The sequence below is a fragment of the Microcaecilia unicolor genome, chromosome 7 (assembly GCF_901765095.1).
Source record: "Microcaecilia unicolor chromosome 7, aMicUni1.1, whole genome shotgun sequence".
NCBI lineage: Eukaryota > Metazoa > Chordata > Amphibia > Gymnophiona > Siphonopidae > Microcaecilia > Microcaecilia unicolor.
The window spans coordinates 82,509,816-82,527,522 of record NC_044037.1 but is presented as its reverse complement, the minus strand read 5'-3'; the positions used below and the strand labels follow the sequence as shown (position 1 = coordinate 82,527,522).

At 43.0% G+C, this 17,707-nt stretch overlaps 1 protein-coding gene across 1 annotated transcript; it reads left to right on the top strand.

Annotated features, from left to right (window-relative positions):
• Positions 1–236: 236 nt before the first annotated feature.
• On the top strand, positions 237–11,174 carry GLOD5 (glyoxalase domain containing 5). Its single transcript, XM_030209176.1, has 4 exons — positions 237–420; positions 7,531–7,695; positions 9,731–9,886; positions 10,520–11,174. Exons 1-4 carry the CDS (start codon positions 355–357, stop codon positions 10,664–10,666), a joined length of 534 nt encoding a protein of 177 aa, XP_030065036.1. The 5' UTR covers positions 237–354; the 3' UTR covers positions 10,667–11,174.
• Positions 11,175–17,707: the final 6,533 nt, after the last annotated feature.

The following is a 17,707-nucleotide window of genomic DNA, read 5'->3' as shown; positions in this document are numbered from 1 at the left end:
TGCACCATGCCCAAATCTCTCTGACTGTCTGGTCTTTGAATAGGGTCTGAATTAATGGAGCTAAACCGGCCAAATTTGGCGGTGGTGATGCCACACCGGGCAACAACAACAACATAATAATTAATAATGAACAGCTGGTTGCCCTAATTTGAACCTCTGCCACAAAATGTGGAGGTACCTCTATACCAGATATTACGGTTATAGCCCTACTACTCTGGAACATATGGTGTTTCCACCTCTATCAGGATTCAGGAAGTGTAGAAAGAAAAAAAAAAAAAGATGTGAGCTGAAACTCTCTACAGCAAGTGTGTGTGTGATCCTCCTGTTTAACCTCCCAGTCAGTGTGCCGGGGAAATGATGGCTGTAAGGAGCTTGTTGTGCCATGGGCTGCGGTTGCAGGGGCTGATCCGAGGCAGTAAGGTGAGACTAGCACCTCTGATCCACACCTGTTCATTTCTAGTCGAAGGGGCAGATTTTGTATCTGGGGTGGAAAAAACGTAGGGCTTGGAGCTGGGGCCTCATCATCCCCCTTACCTCAGTTTTTGTAGCAGACAGAGGAATTGCTTGAAGTTAAACTGAAATATTACACATGCAAACTCTTGAAGTAGCAAGCAAATGAAAGCGATAAAGCGCCTACTACTTGGTAAGTACGTTTTCTGTACCTTTTCGTTTTCTTCCTAGCAGAGTGGTCCCCTGGGTGTCCTCTGTAGGTTAGGCAGGGGTTTCTTCCATTGATCTGGTGTTGGTCCCACCTGAGAAGTTCCGTGCTTGCCGCTTAAGAGGGGCTAGGAGCAGAAGCAGAATTATGGCAGCAATGAACTCATAGGGTTAAATAATAAACAAACTAGGCACACGCCTAAAGCCTATATGTTTAGGAGGAGCCCCCACAAATTTTTGCCTGGCAAGAAGTCAGCTGACAGGAAAGTGTGTGTGTGTATAAGAGCCAGCTGTATGGATGCTTGAGCACCCCTAAATATTGAACAAACTCCTTTACTGTATCCAGGGAGAGGTGATTTCTCTTTGTTTTAGCATCCCCAATAACTTTGAAAAATTGGCTGGTGGGGGGGCAATTAACCACAATCACAGCAGGGGCTTAGCCAGACAACAGAGTTTGGGTGGGCCTAGGCAAGAAGTGTGTGGGCACCAAGTGTCCCCACCCCCACCCAGCTGGCAGGAAAATGCTTCTTTCCAGCTTGGCAGTCTGCAACAGGTATGCACTGAAAATTGAGCATGCACAGGTGCCGGTATCGTGGAGAGTAGCATTTTCGTTACCATGGGGGGAAGCCTTTAGCTTGCCAAGCTCGGGATCCCCACCAGCTACCGCTAAACGTGTGCCACTGTTGGGTGGGCCCCGGCCCACCCATGGCTACACCACTGAATCACAGAGTCCTGACTTTTCTCTCAGCCTACCTCCTGTGCATTATCTGCCAGCAGGCAGGAGGTTTCTGTGAGCAGTGCTTCTTACTTACTGCTTTCTCCCTTTCTAGTAGTCTTCTGCAGTTGGATCCATTTCTGGGACCCTACCTGTGAGAGCTTTAAAATATATTTGTATTATAGTGAGGGTGGGGTCCCAATGCACTTATTTGCCAAGGGTTAATCATGCCCTGAGTGAGCTAATGGAGCCCCACATACACCTGAGTGAGGTGAGTAGAGCTTGTGGAACCTAGATAGAGAAAGAAGGGGGATTGGAAGAGGAAGTGAAAAAGAAAAGAGGAGGAAGAGGAACACCCAGGCCAACAAGGAAGAACAGTGAGGTTTCTCATCCTTTTCTAGTGCACCTATAAGTAGCTCCAGTCGCTGAGCAGGTTCGGGTGCTCTTCACATGTAGATAGATGGCCAGAAGGTAAGCTGATCTACAACGAGATTCCAGTAATGCCAGCAGGATGGGTGTGTGGTGGTTTTCAGTACCTAAGTCAAAGGATTACTGCTGCCTATCTGTGTCACTGTACCTTGTATTTTAAAACAGAGAAAAAATACCTTCAACACAAATCTCGGAGTGAACAAAACCCCCTCAAATTCCCAGAGAAGAGGGGCTTGATAGGACCATGGAAATTTGAACAGGGGTCATGAAATTTAGGGGCCCTTTCACTAAACTGTAGTAAAATTTGTAGCTACCAGTACTTAAGGTGAGAATATACCATGCAGAAGCTGGAAATTTTATACAGTGACTGGGGAGGGGGCGGAACTAGCATTTTTAAAATTCTGGTCGGCATTGAAATGCAAATTAGTGTGTGGTACCTGGCTGCAAGTAACACGAGAGCACCAGGGGGCCTTTTTACTAAAGGTTTGCCATGTTGCAACCTGGAACTACCGCCGGCCCAACCTGGCCACCAGCAGTAGTTCTGCCTCGAGCGCGCTACATTTCGTAATTTCTAGTGCAGCACTAACCCAACAATAATCGGCACTGCCCAGTTACTGCGGGAGCCCTTATCGCCACTTCAGTGGGTGGTGGTAACTGCTCCACCCTGCATAGCCACATGGTAAGAATAATCTTACCGCATGGCCATGTCTTTTTTTAGGGGCTTTTTAGCAACTGCTGCAAAAATGGCCCCCACCGCTACCTCAGGGCCCTTTTTACCGCAGCTTGGTAAAAGGATCCCTTAGTGCCTCCTTTGTAGGAAGAGGTAAGTGTTCCTGTCACATGGCATGGTAAATGTAGTGTGCTAGCTGGTTAACGCTTCCACGCCCATGTCACCGCCCCTAACACGAAAAGCACATACCCCTCTGTTTCTGTAAAGGTCACCAACAATTGCATGTGCAAATTTAAGTGTGTTCTCAATTTGGGCGTGAAATTTAATTGAATAGCAAGCCAATTAGTGCCAATTAGCTTTTTAACAAGTAATTATTGGCACTAATTAGATTTAATTGGGTCTAATGTGCCTAAAGTTAGGTGCGGGATCCGTGCCTAAAATCTACACGCGCTCCAAAAAAGGGAGCTCGGAAATGGGAGGGTCCTGGATGATTCAGGGTGGAATGGAGACGTGGCTTTGAGTTATGCATGTAATTACAGAGTAATGGTGCTCCACCTGTAAATTTAGGCACGGGCATTTGAACCACGTTTTCGTTGGTCCAAATGTCCATGCCTAAATTTATGCATGACTCTCATGTATTCTATAAACCACGTTGAACTTTAGGTGCGGCTTATAGAATACCGCTTAAGTGGGGGGTTTTGGTGCCAATTTTTTTATGCACCATTTATAAAATTTACTCCTAAATGTGTGGTTTACTACACGATAACTGCTGTAATAAAGTATAACCCCTTAACACGGTTGTGTGCTAGCAGTTACTGCATAGTTTAGTTTACGGCGTGTTACTTTCTTAACGCAATTTAGTAAGATCAGCTGACAGAAAAAAATGGCTCAAGGTACACCATCCTAGGGATAGGAATATATTGGCTTCCTCTATAATGGTAAAAAAAATCCCCCACAAAGAGGTTTTTATAAGCACATGGGTGTGAGTGAGGCAGCTTCTCATCCACGTACTGAAGCAAAGGATTGGAGGAAGGGTGTTTTGCTTCTGAGCTGATTTTGAGGGCTGTATGTGCCCTGTTGCACATCTCTTTTCTCTCCAGTGAATAGGATTCCACAGTAGAATATATAAAAGTTTCACCTATGCGTACAGCTAGAAAGCAAATAGGTCTGCAGTTGGAGCTGGATGTCCATCTTTGCCCCCTCCCTAGTCCTGACCAAAACATAATCCAAGTCATGCAGTTGTTTTATATTCAGCTTTCCATGTTTCTACAATTTCTATTTTCTATTTCTGGGAGAGAGTAAATCCCAGTCATTGTGCAAGAGTGACACCTACTGGCTATTCTTAGGATGCATACTGGGTTACAAGTCTGGAGCTATAGCTTAGAGCTGTCACTGAGATGGCAGGATTACATGAGAGGGATAAAAATGAGGGGAAGCCCGAGGTTTCTTGTATCACTCTCTCTGTATTTGTTTCTGATTCTGATTCAGCTGGAAGCCTATAGAAGCAGAAGAAAGCTTCTGAGAGAAAAACACTTTTTCTGACAGTTGTCATTTTCTGCTAGACACCCAGCAGTATTTCCTGCCCCCTGCTTGTGTCTGGCGCTGTCAGCAGGCCTGAGGAGGAAAATGGTGGCTGTTACCTCTTCTCTATTTCAGGTTTTATTTTTTGGTTACTACAGTTCTCTTATTTGGTAGCATCAGTTTCTAATCCACTCGGACCCTTCTAGCAGGTACCAGGATGAGCATAAAATTGCCACACTGGTAATCATCTCATAACATTTCACCTCTCCCTGCTCCCTTCTGGTATTGCCTTTTTTCCCCAGACAGATACTCTCTTATTTTTTTATTTTTGTGTTAAAAAAACAGAAAAAAGCACAACTGGGCCTTCAAGACTGGGACAGCAGGAGTCCTTTATTGGTATGTGACCCGACACGGGCCGTGTTTCGGCATACACAACACCTGCCTCAGGAGTCCGAGGGTAAAATCAAGGTGGGGAACTCCGTGGAAGCAGATATAAGGTCTTGTGTATAATTCCCCACCAACGATAGAGCTGTAACTCCTATGTAACGCTGATTCCACGGAGTTTCCCACCTTGAGTTTACACTTGGACCCCTGAGGCAGGCGTTGTGTACGCCGAAACATGGCCCGTGTCGGGTCACATACCAATAAAGGACTCCTGCTGTCCCAGTCTTGAAGGCCCAGTTGTGCTTTTTTTCTGTTTATCTGTGTATACTGCTTTACCCTCTCTGGTTGCCTTTTATTTTTGTGTTACAATCATCTTTATTTGCTTTTTCAAAATAATCTGTATGCATGTGTGTGTGTGTGTGTGTATATATATATATATATATACACACACACAGTGCACTCCATTTAAGTGTACGTTGGATAAGCACATGCTCTGTTTAACTGCATGCCGTACTTCAGTCCCGTTTTTGACACCATCAATTTCTATGGGGACAAACTTTGGTTTAGCGCACCACTGATAAGTGCAAGATTTGCTTATATGCATGGTTTAAGACTGCGACTCTGCAGGAAAGACTCCGCATAAGCGCACGCACGGAATATGGAAGCCGATTGGCACGTGACAACCAACGAAATTCAGCAACCTCCTGTCATTTTTGCAAGAGCGCTGGAGAGTCTCAACACCGTTTGGGCCTATCTGGAGGCCACTGGATGTCAGTGCTATGACAGTTTTTACTGTCTGGCAGATGTAGTCTATGGAACTCACAGACCCAATAGTGTACAGAGGACTATAACTGATTACTTCAAGTAAGCCTATCGTCAGTTAACGGAGACTGTATACTGTATATATAATAATAAACAGTACTGTGCATATGTTTATCAGATGTCAAGCTTCTTTGGGTCACAACGTTTAAGTGCACGATCCGGTTATATATATATATATATATATATATATATATATATATATATATATATATATATATATACATACAGTGCAATCCACTTAAGTGCAAGGGTCTGGGACCAAAGAAATACATGCAGTTAACCGGAGCGTGCACGTAACCATTGTGACCCAAAGAAGCTTGACATCTGACAAACATATGTACAGTATTGTTTATTATACGTACAGTATACAGTCTCCGTTAACTGACGTTAGGCTTACTTGAAGTAATCAGTCATAGTCCTCTGTACACTCTTGTGTCTGTGAGTTCCATAGACTACGTCTGCCAGACGGGAAAAACTGTCGTAGCACTGACATCCAGTGGCCTCCAGATAGGCCCGCACAGTGTTGAGACTCTCCAGCGCTCTTGCAAAAGTGACAGGAGGTTGTTGAATTTTGTCTGTTTCATCATCAGCCGTTGCCTGCGTGTAGGCGCATATTTCAACATCAGTGCTGTAGTCAGCTGTTTGTAGATCGTAATCAACAGCTACGTAGTGATGAAACTTCTATTCAGTAACACTGGCTGGGATATCAATAGCCTGTTCATCTGACGCGTTTGCCACAGCTGCATTTGTTTTGTCCCTCTCCACATCCCTAACAAAGCTTGCCCACTGGTTGCCTGTGTAACATGATTCCAGGCTTCTTTCTGCATATGTAGGGAATCCAACAGTGATAGATTACAAGCCAGTTCAACAGCATGTTTATCCTTGCCAGTCTGGTCATCCGTAATGCTCATCAGACCACGTAGCACAAGAGGCCGATAATGTTGTTTGAAATTGGCTATTATACCCTGATCCATAGGTTGGATCAGAGAGGTAGTGTTTGGTGGCAGGAAGACCACCTTGACATTAGACAGCCTGACATCATCACTGTGTGCAGCACAATTATCACAAAGCAACAAAATCTGACGCTTTTGTGCCTGCATTCTAGTGTCTAACTTCTTTAGCAACTGCTTCCAGATTTCCCCAGTCATCCTTGAATTTGCGTTAGCCTCGTATGACACAGGAAGTCGCTTAATATTCTTGAAGTAACGGGGTTGTTTGCTCTTTCCAATGACGAGGGGTTCCAACTTCTCACTCCCATCCATATTGCAGCAAAGGAGGATCGTCAGTCGGTCCTTCGACGTTTTACTTCCTGTAGTTTCGGCTTTTTTGAATGCAAGTGTTCCATCAGGAATCGCTCGCCAATAGAGACTGTTTTCATCAGCATTGAAAATGTCACGAGGTGCAAACTCATTCAAGATGATAGGAAGAACTGAAACAACCCAATTTTCAGCACCAAAGTCATCAGCGTCTTGTTTTTCACCATGCTGTTTCTTGAATTTTATGTTGTTCCTCTCCTTCTATCTTTCCAACCATCCAACAGTGGCTTTGAATTCAGTTAGTCCAAGACTTTCAGCTAGCTGATTAGCTTTCTCCATAAGCAGTGGACCGCTGACAGGAAACTGTCTGCTCCTGACTTGAGAAAACCACCGAAGAAGAGCATCTTCTACATCCTCAGCTTTTCCCGCCCGTTTACGGTGTGGATTTGTATTGCTTTGCCAGTCTTCCAGAAGCTGGTCTTTCTGCTTCAAGATACGTGAAATTTGACTGGGATTGACACCATATTCTTCAGCAATAGATGCCTGACTTTGTTTGCTTTCTAATTTTTTAAGAACTTCTGTTCGTTCAACCAGTGTTAAAGTCTTACAGTTGTGCGATGACAACGATGACTCCAGTGTACACTCCAACAACATTCTTTCGCTTATTCTGCCTGTGGCAGTTAACCAACGAGATTTCAAATTTACCGCCCGTTTGTCATGTGCCAATCGGCTTCCGTATTCCATGTGTGCACTTATGCAGAGTCTTTCTTGCAGAGGAGCGGTCTTAAACCATGCATATAAGCGAATCTGGCACTTATCAGTGGTGTACTAAACCGAAGTTTGTTCCCATAGGAATTGATGGTGCCAAAAACAGGACCGAAGTACGGCATGCAGTTAAACAGAGCATGCGCTTATCTGACGTGCACTTAAATGGAGTGCACTGTGTATCTATATATATGTGTGTGTGTGTATGTGTGTGTGTAATATTTAGCTCTATTAAAAATAGCTCTGTTAAAAATGTAAGCTTCATACCCTTAATCTTGTTTTCCCCTTTATCCTTATTTTTATTGTTTTAGCCTTTCCTTCCTGGCTCACTGGTACGGTCCTGGCAGGATTACAGTAAAGGCCCCTCTCCTTTTGTCATTGATCAACTGGACCACCTTGTGCTTACTGTGAAGAGCATTGAGGACACTGCAGCCTTTTACTCCAAAGTCCTCGGCATGGAAGTGGTGACTTTCAAGGTAATGTTCAAGATGACTCAGGTGGCGACTTGCCCTTTTTTGTATTGGTTGGTCAGAATTGTGAAACCCTAGCTCAGTTCCTTCACTGGGAAAGCGCGGGGTACAAATGTAACAAAAATAAATTAAAAAAATATAGATTCAATGGCAGCTTATCTGGCTGTCTTTAACCAGATATTTAAACACACATTTTACACAGAACATAAAGATGAAAATGGAGATGTCCAATTTAGGGTGTGCTGAGTTCTGGTGGAATTAGAAAAGAATCTGCGACACATAGCCTTTTCAGTTATTCTGCAGATCACTTGTATCTGCTGACATGTGCAACAGGAGCATCCATTTTATAAATAATCATGTTGAAAAACTAAATGACACCAACCTGGCAGCTTCCATTTGGAACTACTTTTTTATACGTGGAGGTGTCGACTTCATAATGGCCAAACATGAGTGGTGTCACTTCTACCTTTAGCTGCCCCATGTTACAAACCTATATGTGTAAGGGCTTGTGACCTTGGGCAAGTCAGTTCACCTTCCAGTGCTTCAGATATAAACTTAGGTTCTCATTTACTAACCTCTGTTAGCTCACGTTAATGTGCGTAAATATAATTTAACACATATTAAATAACCGAAGCCCAGTTATTCTCAATGGGGTCTATTTATTAACTATGAGCTTAGCTCCAATTAATGCACATTGGTGTGAATTAACCTGTGATAAAATGTTAATGCAGCTTAGCAAATAGGTATGTAGAATGTAATTTCTCTCAGGCAGGGATCTGCCAATTGCGTTTAAATTTAGAAACACAAACATGGCAGGAGAAACAAACTATGGGGCTCATCCAGTCGGCCCATCCACACTAGTGCTCAGCTGTACAATCCCTTCTCCTCCCTGAGAGACCCATGGTGCTTTTTCCACGGTTTCCTGAATTCAGATTTTGCTTTTATCTCTACCACCTGTACTGGATGCCTGTTCCACACATCTGTTACTTTTTATGTAAAGAAATATTTTCTTAAAATACTCTGGAGTCTACCCTCATTCATCCTTATTCTATGATTTCTCATTCCAGAGCCTCCTTTCCATTGAAAAAAGTCTGCCTACTATACATTTATATCATGGTGGTATTTAAGCAGCAAAAGTAAAGGTGGCACCCCTACTTCTGCTTTTGTTTTACATAGGTTATTATTTTTTTTTTTATCTTTCTTTTGGTATTTAAATGGCTCTATTATATCTCCCCTGTCTCACCTTCCCTTCTTCTGAAGTGCATGTATATAGATTTTTATTTAAGTCTCGCCACACATTCTTTATGACAAAGACTATTGACCATTTTAATGGCACCCTTCTGGATTGACTCCATCCGATCTGTTTCCTTTTTCAAGTGCAGTCTCTAGAACTGCACACAGTACTCCAAGGGGCCCTTTTACTAAAGGGTTGCCATGTGGCAACCCAGAACTACTCCATCGCGGGTGCCGGCGGTAGTTGCGCCTCCCAGCGCACTCCATTTCCGTTGCTAGCAGAAACATTGAAAAAATATTTCTGTAGGGGATTACCCAGCGGTAATTGGGCAGGCATCACGTGCTGCCCAGTTGCCGGTGGGTCACCTCAGTGGGTGGCAGTAAGTACTCCTCCCCAAAATGGCAACACGGCAAGTGCAAACTTACTGCACAGCCATTTCATTTTTGCCTATTTTCACCCTCTGTGGTAAAAGGGGCCCTGGCACATTGGAGAAATGGCCGCCGCCGCTAGCGCAGGGCTCCTTTTACTGCAGCTTAGTAAAAGGGCCCCCCAAATGAGATGTGACCAGAGACACATAGTGGCACTGTAGCCTCCTTGTTCCTCTCCCTTTACATCCAAGAACCTTTCTGACTTTGCCATCTCCTTATGCTTTGAATGTAGTTGCAAAATACCACAGAAAGGCGGTACATTAAGTCCCATTTCCTTTTCCCTTATCTACCTGTTAAGATCACACTCTAGCTCAGATTTGGAAAGGCAAATGATTAAGTGTAAAACCCAAGTTCACCAGTGGTTTGTTTTCCTTGACAGGGGAATCGAAAAGCATTAAATTTTGGAAACCAAAAATTCAACCTCCATGAGGCTGGCAAGGAGTTTGAACCCAAGGCTCACAGACCCACCCCTGGTTCTATAGACCTTTGTCTGGTCACCAAAACACCCTTGACAGCTGTTGTGGACCATCTGAAGGTTTGTCAAAAGTTTCCTGCTCCAGTTCCGTAGTTTGCCAGTACTGCTGGGCCAGCTCTGCCATATATTATAGCTAAGAAAGTGATGAAAAAACATCTTTATTCACTCCCAGAAATCATTGGAAAGCATTCTATTTTGTTTCTTGCCTGAATATGAAAGAGGCAGGTATTCAGAACTACTTGAGTGTAAATTTTGTTTAAATTTAATAATAGGTTTTAATTCCTTTTCTGGCTTACTGTGGATATAGCTGTTTAGTCTGCCATGTGGAATGGAGATGGCCTTAATGCATTATGTGGCAGTTAAACCAAGAATTATGCTGTGTGTATATCCAACAAATGCCAACAAGTGAAACATTAATGGAGTACACTAGCTCTAATATCATTCTAATTGTGAGATCAAATTGGATTCTAATTGCTTTCCTTTACCCAGCTGTTCAAGAAAGTTCAGGACAATTTATATCACACTGTGGGGTCATTAGCTTTTCAAAAACATATACTGATGTATTGATAAAAATGTCCCGTCACCCCCCCCCCCCCCCAATTAAATTAGGCTCTTTTAATAGACTGTCGAGATTATTTTGTTTTTTTAAATGGAATAAAAGTACACAATTCTGATGATCTTTCTTCACTGCAGGCTTGTGATGTGATGGTAGAGGAAGGCCCAGTAACTCGAACAGGCGCTATGGGAGACATAACATCTGTCTACTTCCGGGACCCTGACAATAACCTGATTGAGGTTTCCAACTATAACTCGGAGCAGGGAGATAGAACTAAAAAATGAAGAAATTGACCAGGGTTCCTCTGCATTCCTCTCAAACTGCTGTCTGTCTGTAGAAAATGATGGGCAAATGACTGGGAAGTGAAGCTTGCAAAATGCACAAGGGTTTTAAGCAATAAAGAGCAGAATTTGAGAGAGGATGTGCAGCTCGGAATATGGACATCTAAGTCTGTACGTCAGATGTGGACATCCATGCCTCATGTATTTTAGAACAGGATTTGCTTACATACAGCCTCTTCTAAAATACATGAGAAATGGATGTCTAAATTCTGTCTACGTCCAGTATGAACATCCATTTTACAAACTGAAACGTCCAAACTATAAATGGGGCAAAACAAGGGGCGTGGACATCTAGGTGGCAGCAGAGAACCAGCCATATTATAAAATGGCCCCCGAGGCATTGAGTTGAAGGAGTAGCCTAATGGTTAGACCAGTCTGTTGAGAACCAGGGCAGAGATCCAGAGGTTGCCGATTCAAGTCCTACTGCAGCTTTTTGTAACTTTATTTTCATTTTATGTTTTAATTGTGAGCCTTCCAAGGACAAAGAAATACCTCCTGTAACTTCCCTTACTCCATTCAGTGGCAATTAGAGCACCTTACTGTAATCTGGATGTGCCAAGTACCAGGTATAAATATGGACATCCATCTTTTTGAACATGGATTTCTCTTCCTCTTCTGCAGTTGGAGTTGGACATCCATCTTTTGTCCCCTCCCTAGTCCTGCCCAAACCATGCCCTTTGCCATATGGATGTGGAGCAGTTTTAGACATCCATATTCTGAATTTTTAAAATCGGTATTTGGATGTCTATTCAATATGGATGTCTAAATGTTGGTTTTCAGCTGTCCAAAACATGACTAGAGCTTCTAAAATAAGCACCAAAATGAATAGTAAGATATAATTAACTGGTCACCTTGCCGTTTAGTCTCTGACTTTCTGGGGTTTTATTTTTACATTCAAAAGTCAGTTAATCCCACCTATTGAGAAATACCTGAATTATGGATAATTTTAGATTGCAATTAGGGTTGCCAACTTTTCCACAGACTATGATGCACCCCCCTCTCAAAGCCGAGGACTGGGGAAGGGGTGTGGTTGGGCAGCGGATGGGCAAGGACTGTTCTTACTTCCACATTTGCAAACATTGTTCACTGTTTTATATTTTATAAAACTGTTTATGACATTTTCTATGTGTCTGGTTAATTTATTTGGTTGGTTTGGCAAAAAGGATCTTGGTGATTGCTGCTTGGTATGGAGGATGGGGCTACTAGCTAGGGGGAGGGTGTGGAATCTGGTGTGTGATCTCTTCCTCCACAGTTGTTACATCTCAAAACTGTTTCTTCTAACAAAAAATAAAATAAAATTTCCTGTACTTCCATACATTCCAATTTTGCCTCTTTCTCACCATGTCACCCTCTATCCCAAGGAGTAGCAGTTTCCTCTCTTTGTATGTCCTAGAAACATTGCTGTACTGCCCTGCAATGGCAAAAGGAAGCAAGTGCCTATTTTTACTGAAGCCCGTGCTTCCCTTTGCCATTGCAGGGCAGTATAGACCAGTGGCGTAGCTAGGTGGGGCCACGGGGGCCTGGTCCCCCCATTTGCTCTGGGCCCCTGGTTGGCTGGTGGGGGTCCTCAACCCCCACCCCCACCCCCCCAGCTGAAGACTTCATTCAGTGCTGGTCTGCGGCGGCACCACCACATTGCCTGCCCTGCTCTCTCTTCCCCTCACGTCGGACACACTCTAGCTTCTTTGCTCTGGAGCACGGTGAGCCTTCTTCTGAGTTGGGCTTGTTAGATGCACGTGTCAGGTGACAGGAGCAAGAGAAAGCAAAGTATTTTTAAGTGTTCATGTAGAATAAAGATTGACATAGTCCAGTTATTCTGCCCACAAAAGAAGTTGGGGGTGTAAGTGCTGCTCCATATAGTTTACCCCATTCCTTTGATTAGATTGTAACTGCCATGTGCAATTTACCCCCATACCTTCCAGTTGTATTGTGTGATTTTTCATCTGTGCACATTGGGTGACTGAAAGGGTTCTTTGGGCTGACTAACTGGATCGACTGGGTTAACTGATTGGATTGACTTTGTTGATTGGGCTGACTGGTGGGACTGGGTTGACTAACTGGGTAGACTGGGCTGCTGACTGACTAAAGGACTGGGGTGACTGGGCTGCAAACTGACTATCAGGTTCATTTTCAAAAGAGATGGACATCCAAAAAGTGACATAAATCGGCATTTGGACATCCATCTCACAGAAACGTCCAAATCGGTATAATCAAAACCACATTTTGGACGTCTTTCTCGGAAGTCCGTCGAAAGGACGTCCAAATCTCAAAGGGGCATATTGGAGACATGTTCAAGTTGGGACTTGGGCGTTCCTAAGACTTGGACGTCTATTGAGCCATAATGGAGCAAAGCAAAAACATCCAGCACTAAAACTTGGACGTTTTGAGCTGGACCTGTTTCTGTTATGAATAAGGCACAAAAAGGTGCCCCAAATGACCAGCTGACCACTGGAGGGAATCAGGGGTGACCTCCCCTTATGCCACCAGTGGTTACTAACCCCCTCCCACCCCCAAAAAGTGTGGTGAAGAACATTACTTGCCAGCCTCAGATGTCATATTCAGGTCCATGACAGCAGTATGCAGGTCACTGGAGTAGTTTAGTGCACTTCAGACAGGTGGACCCAGGCCCATCCCCCCACTACCTGTTACACTTGTGCAGGAAACTGTGAGCCCTCCAAAACCCACCAGAAACCCACTGTAGCCACATATAGGTGCCTCCTTCACCCATAAGGGCTAGGATAGTGGTGTACAGTTCGGGGTAGTGGGTTTTGGGCGGCTCAGCACACAAGGTAAGGGAGCTGTGTACCTGGGAGCATTTTATGAAGTTCAATGCAGTGCCCCCTAGGGTGCCCGATTGCTTTCCTGGCATGACTGGCCCCCCTGAAAATGCTAAAAATGCTGGCTCCTTTGTCTTTGTTTCGAAAATGGCCGAAAATCAAGGACGTCCATGGTATTTTCAAACACAACATATGGACGTCCATCTTTTTTGAAAATGACCTTCTCCCCGCCTCAGAATTTGGACGTCTTTTTAAAATGTCCAAATTCTGACTTAGACGTTTCTTTTGAAAATGCCCCTCTAAGTGAATGGGCTGACTGACAGGCTCATTTTCAAAAGAGAAAAACGTTGAAACCGTGACGTAAGTCTGCATTTGGACGTTTATCTCACAAAGACATCCAAATCAGTATTTTCAAAACCTATTTTTAGACGTCTCTCTGAAGTCCGTCAGAAGGACGTCTAAATCTCAAGGGGGTGTGTTCAACGCGGGACTTGGGTGTTCCTAAGACTTAGATGTATTTCAGCCATAATGGAACAAAACAAAAACATCCAAGACTAAAACTTAGACGTTTTGAGCTAGACCTGTTTTTATAAAAAATAGCTGTAGTGGGAATTGAACCCACTTCCCCAGGATCAAAGTCTGCTGTACTACCCACTAGACTACTCCACACAAGAGGTGCCCCAAATGACCAGATGACCACTGGAGTGAATCAGGGATCACCTCCCCTTACTCCCTCAAATCACAAAACATTTTTCCAAACAGCATTTTCAAAAGAAAAAGATAGACCTTTTTTTGTAGAAAATGATCTTTCCTGTTTTGATTTTGGACATTTTACAAAAAATGTCCAAATTCAGACTTAGATGTCATATCCAAAAATTACCCTTGTGCATTTGAATTGCCCAAAGTCACAAGGAGCAGCAGTGGGCACTGAACCCATGTTGCCAGGATCAAGGCCCGCTGCTCTAACCATTAAGTCACTCCTCTGTTTTGGATGTCTTTTGTTCGAAAATGGACCAAAAAAAAAAAAGGACGTCCAAAGCATTTTTGAATACAAAAGATAGACGTCTATTTTTTTCAGAAATGACCTTTCGTGTTCAGAATTTGGACATTTTTTGTAAAATGTCCAAATTCTGATTTAGACGTTCTATCGAAAATGACCGTCCACGTGACTGAGTTGACTGAATGGGTTGTCTTGGCTGACTGGCAAGATTGATTGAATGGGTTGACTGGGCTGCTGACTGAGTATCTGGCTTGACTGAATGTTTGAATGGGCTGACTGACCAAGTGAATGGGTTGACTGGGTCAAATTCTTCCTGGTAAAGCCTGTCTATGAAAACAATCAGATACTCATTCATGCATCTTAAACTGGCTCAGTGTTCCAGAAACATTTGATTTAGACTAGGGCTGCACATGAATTAAAAATTATAATCACACAATCGCGATTACAAAATTTTATATCATGATTCATCGCATAAAGTGTCCTCCCTCACATTTCCTCTTGTATACTGCAAAATATAGACAGCAGAATTAAATTCTCAGAACTGACGTTTCATTTCCTAAAATGAAAATAATTTTTCTTACCTTTATTGCCTGGTGATTTTATTTTTCTAATCATCTTGTTCTCTATCTCTGCTTCTGCTTCCCTCTCTCTGTGCTCTGAATTCTGTTTCCAGGGCCTCTTGTCAATTCACTAATTCTTTCTTCTCTTCCATGCTTCTTCATTCCCTGCCATCCAGCATCACCCCTTTTTCTCTCGCTTCCCCAACCATCCAGCATTTCTCCTCTCCAGCATCAACCCATCCATAGGAGCCAACTTTTCAGAATTATTGGGGGTGCTAAGCCCAATGGAAATAACCCCTCCCTGGACACATACAATGAATTCTCTCAATATTGGGGGTGCTCAAGCACTCACAAAGCCAGCTCCTATGGACCCATCTCCCCCTCTTCCCCCTGATCAACCAGAATCACCTCTATCTCTTCCCCCATCATCCACTATCACTTATCTCTTCCACACCATCACCATTCAATATTGTCCTGTCTCTTGGTCCTACAGCCTAGCCATCTAGCATCACTCTGTCTCTCCTTCCCTCCCCACTACCACAAAAAACTATCATCCCTCATTGTCCTATCTCTCCTCCACCCAACCATCTAGTATTGCCTTGTCTTCCCCTATGCCCCATCTCTTCCTGTCCCCCTCAGTTATATCGCACGGTATAGCCATTTAGCTGCTATGCTCTAAGTGCTAATATTCAGCAGATATAACCAAGTGGCGTACGCTGAATATTAGCACTTTGCCAGTTAAGTGTTGTTTAACTGTTTAGGAGTCATTTCTGGCCGGTTAAATAGTGCTGAATATTGGCCGGTTAGAATACTGTAAGTTATGCCTTAAAGTGCCACATTTAGGCAAGTGTATCTATGCTTGGTACTGAAATGGCATAAGCAGCTTGGTACTGACATGGTGTAAGTGGGTGCGCCTAAATTTAGGTAGGTAGATGCCGACTTAACACTAGTAATTTTATAACAGATCCTGGGCACTTAGATAACAATGTAAAATTCACGCTCAACGCTCTGCATCTGGGTTCCTAACTTGTGCTCACCAGTATAGATTTGTCCCCTTGATATCTTGTAGTGTTGTTGCCTCTCTGACAGGTGCCTATCAACAACTTCCATCAATTTTCAAATAAACTTGCTTAGAAGCCAAGAAAATTCCCATTGTCATATAAAATGGCTGCCCTGTTAACTTTAATGGGAATGAATGAAATCAAGGTGACAAATGATTTAGCATCTGAAAATGAACCAAATGAGTTATGAAATGACCATGAGTTGAATTGAATATTTTTACCTTACACATCCCTAGCAAAAGAAGTAGGGTGTAGGAGGTTTTAAACAAGAATAAAGGGAGTGGATGAGATGTACCTATGAAACTTTATCTGATTATTTCTGCTAGCTGAGTCAAGTGAAACGTGATTGGGAACTAAGCCTTTCTGGGTATTACCAGTTATTGCTCTGTTAGTAGCTTCACATATAGAGAGAATTAATGCACTGAGTTTGTTTGATGGAATCTTCAAATTTTCTGTGGATCCACTGGTAAAATCTGTGGATTTTTTTTTAGGAGATGATTTTTGGAAAATATTCAAAATAAATTTTAAACACTCTGAACAGGAGCTGGAAATTTGCTGTGGATATTTTGAATAATCCATAGTGAATCCACATGTACACACAATCCTCTTCTATGTTTTCACATCTATCTCAGATTTCTTCAGTAAGGGTTGGTGATCCAGGCTGTTGAACCATCAATGTGGTGATGTAATCTGATACACTGAAGTACAAAGAGTTTTCACTTTCAACAATACATAAACTTGCTACATTACCAGAGTCACAAATATGGTCCCTTGGTCCGGTAATAATTCCTTGGACAAACCAGTTCTTGAGAAGATCTCAATTAGGGTGGTTACCATTACCACTGTTGCAGTCTCCATATTTCACAATTGTACAGCTTCCAGATATCAGATGGTATGTAGTTGTAGTAGTTGCGTCTGGTGGTCCACTTCAAAGGTCCAACTAAATCCATGGCATCTCTCTCAAAGGATGTTTGCACAATAGGAATTGGTACTAAAAAGGCAGGTCAGATCTCAGCAGCTTTAGCTAACTGACAGGTAGAGCATGACTGATAGAATTTTATAGTTGTAGCAAATAAAATTGTATTAATATTTGCTCATGAATTTCATTTTCACCTAAATGGCCTCCTAGCAAATGGCTATGAGCCAACTGAAGCACTTGTGTGTGTGTGGTTTTTTTTTTTTTTTTTGGCAATGGGGTCAGGGTAGTAGGAGCTGCTGAGCCACTTTCCTTTCTAAGTTTCACTGTGCTATCCAAGACACCAGGTCCTTTCTTACTATGAAAAAGAGTAGAGATAGTCTCTGGATTCCTAGGCTAAGGACTGGCTTACCACCTATCATTTAAACTTGTTCCCATGCAAGTACAAGGGACTCATCCTCAATCTGGGCCCACCTAAAATTGCCTTTGTTACTCTCTGTAACCCATTTAGATGTAACAGGTAAGGATTCTTGAAGCATTTTGGCTTCTTGTACCATCTCTGAGCAGCTGTTTATTACAGCCCATAGATTCTTAGCATACTAGGATTTCTCCAGTCAATGTTGCCAGTGGGGCTTAGGCATACTGGACTCCTTAGCATATGCATTTGAGT

Coding starts and splice junctions, on each gene's coding strand:
- GLOD5 (XM_030209176.1), top strand. CDS start 355: ATGATGGCTGTAAGGAGCTTGTTGTGCCATGGGCTGCGGTTGCAGGGG. Junction 421..7,530: donor GGCTGATCCGAGGCAGTAAG/GTGAGACTAGCA, acceptor TTATTGTTTTAG/CCTTTCCTTCCTGGCTCACT. Junction 7,696..9,730: donor TGGAAGTGGTGACTTTCAAG/GTAATGTTCAAG, acceptor TTTCCTTGACAG/GGGAATCGAAAAGCATTAAA.